Raw genomic sequence first — 10053 nt, forward strand, 5'->3', positions numbered from 1 at the left:
GGCTGATCCGACATTTCTCACGTCCACTTTGCTGCCCTTTCCCCATAACCCTTGATTCCCTCACTGATCAAGAATCCAACTCAGCCTTAAATATGCACAAGGACTCTGCCCCCACAGCTTTCTGTGGCACGGTGTTCCAAAGACTCACAACTATCTGATTGAAGAAATTCCTTCTCATGTCAGTCTTACATTGGCATCCCTTTATTCTGAGACTATGCCCTCTGGTCCGAGACTCTCCAATGAGGGGAAACATCCTCTCAACATTTACCCTGTCAAGCCCCTTAAGAATCCTGGGTGGGGTTCTCTGATCCTGAGGCTAAGTGTTGACGCCGTCATAAACGCTGTCGCGTTTCCCGACAAGGTCGACATGGCCTCAGGATCAGCAATTCTGGCACCTACAGGGGGCCAGCACAACACTGGAGCGGTTCATGCCGCTCCAGCTGCTGATCCTGGCATCAACTGGGCGGCGCGGGGTCCACGCATGCACAGTGGCATCAGTGCCAACGCGTGCACGCACAGTGGCACCGGCATCAATACACGCAAGCGCAGTGGCACCGGTGCCAATGTGAACATGTGCAGTGGCACCGCCACCAATACTCGCATGCGCAGTGGCTTCCTTCTCCACGCCGGCCCTGACACAATATTGTGTAGGGCTACAGGGGCCGGCGCGAAGAAAGGAGGCTCCCAGCCCGAGAGGCCGGCCCGCCGATCAATGGGCTCCGATCGCGTGCCAGGCCAGAGCGGAGGCCCCCCTCGGGGTCGGACACCCCCCCCCCCCCCCCCCCCACAGGCCGCCCCCAGAGCCTTCTACGCCGAGGTCCAGCCGGGTAAGACCACACGTGATGGCGCCGGCGGGACTTGGGTTTTTTGTTGCGGCTGCTCGGCGCCAATGGCGCCAATTCTCCACTCTGGGGAGAATCACGCCCCGGCGTCGAGGTGGCATGGCGCAATTCGGGGCGGCCCGGCGCCGGGCTGAGAGAATCCCGCCCCCTATATGTCTCAATGAGATCACCTCTCATTCTTCTAAAATCCAATGAGTAGAGCCCCAACCTGTTTAACCTTTGCTCACGAGACAATTCCTCCATACCAGGCATTATTCCAGTCAACCTTCTCTGAACCACCTCCAATGAAATAATAGGCGGGGTTCTCCCATACCTGGCGGGGCGGTGGGTCCGGCGGGACGGAGTGGCGTGAACCATTCTGCTGTCGGGCCGCCCCAATGGTGCGGAATCCTCCGCACTTTCAGTGGCTAGGCCCACCGCAGAGTCGTTGGTGCTCTGCCGGCTGGCGGGATAGGGGCTTGGCGCCATGCCAACCGGCGGCGAATGGCCTCCGCCGGCCAGAGTGAGTCGGCGCATGCACGGGAGCGCCAACGCATGCTGTAGTCATCCCCGCACATGCGCACAGGGATTCACTTCCGCAGCGGCCATCGCGGAGGACCACAACGGCCAATGCGGAAGGAATAGAGTGCCCCCACGGCACAGGCCTGCCCGTGGATTTGTGGGCCCCGACCGTGGGCCAGGCCTCCCTGGGGGCACTTCCCGGGGCAAGATCCCCCGGCGACCCGCCAGGAACACCGGAGCCCTCCTGCGCCGCCAGGTCCCGCCAGTAAGGGACCTACTCTGATTTACGCCGGGACCAGCTACAGGCGGGCGGTGCTTCAGCCCATCGTAGGCCGGAGAATTCGGGAAGCCCAGTGCACACTGAGTCGCGCCGGACCCCGCCATTCTCCAAGGTGGGCGGTGCGACTCACGCTGAGCCTGTTCTTCGGGGGCGGGAAAATTGGGAGGACGACGAGGGCGGGATTCATGCCGACCCCCAGCGATTCTCCCACCCGGCGGGGGGTTGGAGAATCCCGCCCAATGTATTTCCTTAAAGAAGGGGACTAAAATGCTCACAGTACTCCAGATGTGGTCTCACCATTACCTTGTCCAGTTCCAGCACACCTTGCCTACTCTTAAACTCCATAGCCCTTGAAATAAGGGCCAACATTCCATTAGCTTTCCTGAATGCCTGCTGCACATGTGGGCTAGCTTTCTGTGTTTCGTGGACAAGTATCACCAAGTCTCTCTGTGTTGCAGTTTTTCTCCAGTCCTTTGTTCAGACCAGCTGCATTGAGATTGTTACATCAAGCTAACTTACAAAATCTGATTGCAAACTTCTTTTACTTTTGCATTGATATTTGGCAATATTTTGTTCCTTATAGTAGCTAATGGCACTGATTCTCCGCTCTCCGGAGAATCGGCGGACCAACTTTGGGGTGGCGTCGCGCGATTCGCGCCCAGCCCACCGATTGTCAGGCCGCCTGGGCTGAGAGAATCCCACCAATTAAATTAAAAACACTTAAAACTATATCTTAATCTAATTTCTTCAAAACTACCTTTGTTTTCCTCACATGGCCAATGAAGTTGTAGTGTAGAAAATGCAGTGCTGCACAATACAAATAAGCTAGGCCACACCAGAAGCTATGCTTACATGCAAGACTACACCTATCTGAGCATATCAAAGGAGACCTGCCTTCACTGTCTCTTCTTCACCAGACAGCCTGTCACAGAGTTACAGAGATAGCAGCCAAAATGCTTTTATTGTGTAGCAATCCTTCACTATTCAAAAGCTGATAATGAATAGGTGGATAGCGCGCTGGCAGAAAATGCCCTTTTCTATCATGTCTGCTGTCACTTTATAGAACCCCTGAACATAACAGTGATACAGTGGGCAGGTTTCTTTACCTTTGGAGAACAGTTGTAGAGCAGCCTTCCACATACCCCTCCAACCCTGCCATGATTCTTATTTTCCTTTTTATTCTTTCAAGGGATGTGTCATCGTTGGCAATGTTAACATTTACTGCCCATTTCAAATTGCCTTTGAAAAGACTACCTTGATAAACCATTTCAGAGGGCAGTTAGAGTCAATCACATTACTGTGGGTCGGGGTTGCTTCACACAGGAACATATGAATTAGGAGCAGAAGTAGGCAATTCAGCCCTTCGAGCCTGCTCCATCATTCAATCAGATCATGGCTGATCTCTTCCCGATCTCACCTCCATATCTATTCCCCATATACCTTTAAACCATTTTTAAAAATCAGAAATGTACCTATCTCCTTCTTGGAAACCATTTAATGACTCAGATAACACACAGGGCAGGACTAACTGTGCCGGTGTTACCATGTCCTAGACATTAGAAGTCTATAGAGACACTCGGAACCATCCCTGTGGCTGGCCTTTACCTCACTTTGCAAGTGGGAAATACAATGTAACATGTTTATCTCTGGTCATGGTTCTTGTTATCAGCACACCTTTTAGGTGTCTACAGTGCTATTTTTGGCTGCCACTAAAAGTGCGTTGTGCAGCTTTGACTGAATGAAAGGCTATTTACAAAAGGGGATTTGTCTGAACTCATGGTTTGAATAGACCATTCCTGAATATGCTGTGGTTTATGCCATGCATGGTTTTATACAATACCCTATAAAGATATGTACAAAAATACATTTAACTGTCTTCACTCTTCTCCTGTTACCAAAACTGGAGCATGCGGGACGTTATTAATTTCATGGGCAACAATCTTTTGAGAATCATCTGAAGCAGCCATGTCGAAGGTAAACAGAGGCCGCGGGGATGTTTGTGAAGAATAGCACGTGAAATGCAGCTTTCCAACTGTCGCGATTCACGTGAGGTGGCACAAATTTTATTTAGCAGCAGCCACGGTTTAAAATGCAACGAGTATTTTAATGTGGCTTTTCGAGAAATCAGAGTTTAACAGCAAAAGCAACCCTTGAACACAATTGCAACCTTTGAAAATCTACAACAATACTCAAATTTATATTTGGGGCTGTTGGGCTGTTATTAAAGGTGCTGCTGCTTATGGAATCCTTTACCTCCTCTGCAGGTACAAGGTTCATAAATACTCATGATTACTTTGCGCTATCAAAGTCCTGGTTGGAAATAAACAACAAGCAGTTGCACAACCTCCAGAATGGCAAATGCTTTTTCTGCTGATCTTGTGAGGAAAGACTGACAAGGATCTTTTGTCTCTCTCTCGCTCTCTGTTAGGAACTTACAGATACGGATTGTTCCGTATGTCTCCAGATTCTTGTTCTGGGAAATCACTATGCTGTTCAATCGCCCTCGGGAAGGTTTTACCTCAGCTGTCAAGTTCAGCAAATATTTTCATTTGACTGCCCCCACTGCGACTCTTGGCAATGGCAAAGGAAAACTAGAAAGTCAATCCTACGTCTACATTGGCAAGCTTGCTCCAGGCAATGAGAACAAGACGCATTGTAATATCTGTAAATTCCTGTCTCTGGTTTTTCTCAACATGATCCCTGAGCTTGTTGAAATCAGACAAGCCAAGGTTTCCAGGGCAGCAGTGCGCACTTTCATGAGCAATATTCCAGTCATGCTGGAGGGGGGGGGGGGGGGGGGGGGGGGGGGGCGGCGGTTATGCCACAGGGACCTCCCTGTGAGTTGCTCTTGGAATTGCTATGTACCACATGGTGGACTGTAAACTAGCAAACCAATTCTTACATTTATTAAATACTAGTGACCAGTAGATTATTTCATGATTCCCCCCTCTCTCCCTCCTCCCCCCCCCCCCCCCCCCCCATTTCACCCACCCACCCCACACAACCTGAGTAGTCCAAATCCCTGATCAACACACCTGAGAAAGGAATATTGGCCCTCTAATCAACGGGCTCCTGCTGATTCACTGCCATTGCCACATTCTCTCCCTAACTCGGCACCGTGAGTTACTCAGTACTTAAGTGTGTCTGCCTGCAAGTGCTAAAGTGGGTGAGGGTTGAATGAACCAGTGAGTGAGTTGGGGAGATGACATTATGGGATAACTCCGTCATCTCGCTTAGACCCAATGAAACAATTTTTGCAGACAGGCAACGATTATTCACAATGCTTGAAACAGAATCTAGGCTTATGTTATTTTTATGGGCTCCACATAGATGTGTGACAAGTTAATGGTCCTGAGTTTGGTGGAGGTCATCGGTTTCACCTTTTCTCCTGCACTCTATGCTCCTACGGCTAATCAGATTTCATTGTATCCTCTTTAAGTTTTTGACATTTCTGGGATCTCTTCCAATTTGCATCTGTTCTCTCAATGATTCCCAGTTTTGGAATATCTATGTGCACATCCAAGTTTTAACCATTGCAATTGAAAAATCAACTATAAATTCCACTTTCTTTTCTTTTCCAGGTGGGAAGATCGGCCTGGATTTGAAGAGGTTGAGACCACCATGCGGAATTACTACCATCAGATATCTCAGAAGGTGTTAACTGATGACAAAGTTTCAGAAAATACCTAGGATTATATCATACCTGACAAGCAATGGCATTACGTTCATAAGTCAATATATTACTGTTTCTGCTATCATTGGGAGCTCTTGTGGGAAGTGGCTATGAAAGCTTACAGTAACTATAAACCTTGATCTTTAGCATAATTTTTGTTAATCACTTAGTATAACGGGACAAAATTGTTTTGCTTTTTAAATGGTTGATCTAATTTTAAACTGTTATCAAACTGAAATGATAAAAATCTGCTAACGTGATGCATTTGATGTTACTGATATTCAGGAAGCTCGCTTGGTCGTCTCGAAGTAGTGCTGCAAAACATCACGTTTGGAAATGTTAAAATTGTAATGTGTTGTGCTGATAGATTTATTTGATGATATTGTATATTAAATTAGAAATGATACAAATAAATGATGTACAAGATCAATTACAATTTGCCCTGTTACAACATCGTCCACCTATGATGAAAAGTTCCTAGCTTCCAATCACAATATTTTCACTCAAAATTAAAATGATAAATAAAGGCGTGCTAAAACCTTTGAAAAGAAAATGGTGAATTGGAGCCTTCAAAAGAGGATTCTCTCAAATAATTCCTGTCATAAAGTGTAATAATAGACTTTTGTCCATACTGCACCATGGAAACATTTTGTTCATTCTAGAGGCAGTTAGACTGTTGTAAATAGGTGTAAACTCTGACCTCATAGTAAATTGTCAGATTATTAGGCACTTTGTCCACCTAGTGGAAGAAAGGAAGATTTTCTCGGGATTCCAGTTCAGTTACCACCTTTCCCCAATTGGCTGATGACAAAATGCTGCTGGTGAAGACCATAGAGTTGTCCTGAACAACCCAATTTTCTTAGCCAGAATCTAATTTGCAAAGGTTGCTGAGGTAAGGAAATAAATAATTACCAAATCTTTATTATCTGTAATAAAGCCCATCGATCCGTCCTTCCTCCAGGTGGAGCCCCAGCAGAGGCCACTGCTCAGTGGGGTTCCGCTGCCTGCCACTGATAAATGAGGCCCTAGTTTCCCACTGGCTGCTCCACCAGAAGTTGAAACTTCCCAGGCACTCCCCATGTAGGTCAGTGTGTCAGGACCTCCACAGTGCCCTGACATGCATCTTGGACGATATGTCCTGCCTCCAACGATGTAAGGATCAGAAGATCTGGGCTGTTAAATTAAGAAGAGATATTAATACATTAGGCTGTATTTAGTCGCAGTAATGGGTGCCCCACTGCTGGTATTAATGCGCGAAATTCTCCCCTACCCGGCGGGACGGGGGATCCCAGCGTAGCAGAGTGGCGCCAACCACTCCGGCGTCGGGCCTCCCCAAAGGTACGGAGAATTCACCTTTAGGGGCTAGGCACGCGCCGGACTGGCTCCCACTCCGCCGATTGGTGCCAACGGCCTTTGGCGCCACGCCGCCTGGCATCGGGGCTGGCTGAAAGGCCTTCGCCGGTCGGCGTGAGTCTGCGCTTGCGCCGGAGCATCAGCGGCCGCTGACGTCACCACCGGTGCATGCGCGGTGGAGGGGGTCTCTTCCGCCTCCGCCATGGTGGAGGCCGTGGCGGCGCGGAAGAAAAAGAGTATCCCCACAGCACAGGCCCGCCCGCTGATCGGTGGGCCCCGATCGTGGGCCAGGCCACCATGGGGGCACCCCCTGGGGTCCGATCGCCCTGTGCTCCCCCAGGATCCCGGGGCCTTCTCGCGCGCCTGCTCCTGCCGGCACAGAGGTGGTTTAAACCACGTCAGTGGGAGAGGCCTGACAGCGGCGGGACTTTGGCCCATCGCGGGCCGAAGAATCGCCGCGGGGGGCCCGCGATCAGTGCGGCGTGATTCCTGCCCCCGCCGATTCCCGGGTGGCGGAGAATTCCGGCCACGGCTGGGGCGGGATTTACGCCGGCCCCGGGCGATTCCCCGACCCTGTGGGGGGTCGGAGAATTCCGCCCAATACCTCTTTGCAATTTAATGGCCCAGATATTCTACCCTCCAGGCTGTCGCAGGCCAGAAGTACAACACAAGATTCCCATCTGGACCCCACGGCAGTCCTGACAGGCTGTCCTCTGTGGGAATTTCCCGGGAAGTTTCAAGCTCTGCTCCCCAGGACCCTCTGTCAATATCTCCAACTCTGATCGAGAGTCAGAGATTTCAGACAGCTCCACGTTACTCATCAGAATCGATACGCAGGAAATGTTAGACAGAAGAAAATCTAGTCCAACATCTGGGTAACTACAAAACAGACAACCCTCCCAGTGTCTGCGTGGGTTTCACCCCCACAACCCAAAGATTTGCAAGTTAGGTGGATTGGCCATGCTAAATTGCCCCTTAATTGGAAAAAATAATTGAGTATTCTAAATTTATAAAAAAAAACAGACAACCCAATCACGCACATAATCCCCCACTGACTCCACCCCCCTCCCACCCCGAATACCCCACTGGTTCTTTGACTATGCCCGTGATCCCCAAGAGAGTTCTCGGATTTTCAACCAGCGACAGTGAAGGAATGCTGATATCGTTCTACGTCAGGATGATGTATGGCTTGGGGGGGGTGGAATTTGCAAGTGGTGATGTTCCTTTGCATCTGCTGCCCTTGGCCTTCTAGCTGTTAGAGGTCATGGGTTTGGAAGATGCTGTTGAAAGTTGGTGAACCGGTAAGTGACTGAGTGGATGAATGAGTTAATGGGCAGGGTTGGCTTCAAAAGAAGCTATTTCACTGAAGTGAGTCATTAAACTTAGTGGTGTTAAATGAATCACTTGTGCTGTAGATTCTTGTAAAGTAAATTAATCTGCTAAATAACACAACATGGCGCATTTAATATTCTAAATAACTAATATTTCGCCCAAAAAACTGTCATTCTAAAATGAACTAAAATAAAAGCAAAAAATCCCAGAATGATCATATTAAGCAGTTTGCAAAGACACTGGAAATATATGCTACATACCTGGGAGCTTATTGCACCTATCTTTCCACCCCCTCACCCCCGCCCCCACCCCACACCCCCCTCAACATCCAGGAGACAAAAATCTAAGCCTCCTGTAGCTTATTCGGGAACCCTGCCAGTATTCTTCCCTGGATTCTCAAAAGCAATGAAGCAGGCCCCAAGATAGCTGCCCCCCCCCCCCCCCCCCCACTTTGACAAGGTGCCTCATGGCAGTTACACTGTGTACCTCGTACTGCACTATTACATATTTTCTTTTATTTCCTTTTCTTTTCATGTACTTAATGATCTGTTGAGCTGCTCGCAGAAAAATAGATTTCACTGTACCGTGGTACACGTGAGAATAAACAAAATCCAATCCAATCCAAAAGGTGAAGTCACACGTGATCAAAGGTGAGGTGGGAAGATGGATGCAGAACTGGCTTGGTCATCGAACGCAAAGGGTAGCAGTAGAAGGGTATTTTTCTGAATAAAGGTTGTAACTACTGGGGCGGGTTTCTCTAGTAATGGGGCTGTGTCCCCACACCGGCATGAAAACCGACGGCAAAGACGCCGACGTCGACGGCCCCCGAAAGTGATGAATTCTTTCCTTTCTAGGGGGCTAGGTTGCCGCCGGAGTGGTCCCCGCAGGTCTAGCCGGCAGGGAACGGCCCACACGAGTCTGCGCATGCGTGAAATGGCCAGCCTATTTCCGCGCATGCGCGGAAAGTCCGCCATATTTCCGTGGGAGGTCAGATCCCCCTGTCCCCCCCTCCAGGACGGCCCCACACACTCACCTTCCAGGTCTCGCCGTGTGGGAGGTGAGTAATCCACGTTGGCGGGACTCGGCCAAATTCGTTGACTGCTCAGCCCATCAGGGCCCGGAGAATCGCTGTGGGGGCCACTGTCAATGGCCCCCGACCGGCGTGGCGGCGATCCCGCGGGCGCCCGAAAAACAGCGGCGGAGAATGGGGAAGCTGGTGCAAGGGCGGCGGGGTGGGATTCTCGCGCCCCCCCCCCCCCCCCCCCCCCCCCCCGGAAATTCTCCGACCTGGTGCTGGGTCAGAAAATCACGGCCGTGGTGGTCCACATGGATCTGTGCTGGGGCCTCTGTTGTTTGTGGTGTACATAAGCGATCTGGAGGAAAATGTAGCTAGTCTGATTAATAAGTTCGCGGATGACACCAAGGTGGTGGAGTGGCTGATAGTGTTGAGGATTGTCAGAGGATACAGCAGGACATAGATAGGTTGGAGACTTGGGCAGAGAAATGGCAAATGGAGTTTAATCCAGACAAATGTGAGGTAATGCATTTTGGTAGGTCAAACAGGGGGAAATATATCACAAATGGCAAAATTCGTAGGAATATAGAAAGTCAGAGAGAACTAGGTGTGCAGGTCCACAGATCTTTCAAAGTGGCAACACAAGTGGATAAGATTGCCAAGAAAGCATACGGAATGCTTGCCTTCATTGGGTGGGGCATCGAGTATAAAAACTGGCAAGTCATGCTACAGTTGTATAGACCCTTGGTATGGCCGCACTTGGAATATTGCGCACAATTCTGGCCGCCACACTACCATCAGGATGTGGAGGCTTTGGAGAGGGTGCAGAGGAGGTTTACCAGGATGTTGCCTGGTCTGGAGGGTATTAACTATGCGGAGAGGCTGCAAAGATTCGGACTGTTTTCATTAGAATGACGGAATTTGAGGGGTGACTTGATAGAGGTCTACAAGATTATGGGTGGGCAGCCACTCTTTCCCAGGGTGGAGGGGTCAGTCACCAGGGGGCATAGGTTTAAGGTCCATGGAGCAACGTTTAGAGGAGATGTGCGAGGCAGTT

The 10053-nt window shown here is 49.9% G+C and overlaps 1 protein-coding gene across 2 annotated transcripts in view; it reads left to right on the plus strand.

Moving 5' to 3' along the window:
- The window catches only part of LOC119953658 (tyrosine-protein kinase ZAP-70), a 131829-nt gene extending 126097 nt beyond the window's left edge, over window positions 1–5732 (plus strand). For both annotated transcript variants that reach the window (XM_038778142.1, XM_038778143.1), the window contains one exon: window positions 5205–5732. In XM_038778142.1, coding sequence (XP_038634070.1) covers window positions 5205–5313 — 109 coding nt within the window. In that variant the 3' untranslated portion in view covers window positions 5314–5732. The remainder of the gene's footprint in view (window positions 1–5204) is intronic.
- Window positions 5733–10053: the final 4321 nt, after the last annotated feature.

This window comes from Scyliorhinus canicula, chromosome 18, assembly GCF_902713615.1.
Source record: "Scyliorhinus canicula chromosome 18, sScyCan1.1, whole genome shotgun sequence".
In the NCBI taxonomy this organism is placed as follows: domain Eukaryota; kingdom Metazoa; phylum Chordata; class Chondrichthyes; order Carcharhiniformes; family Scyliorhinidae; genus Scyliorhinus; species Scyliorhinus canicula.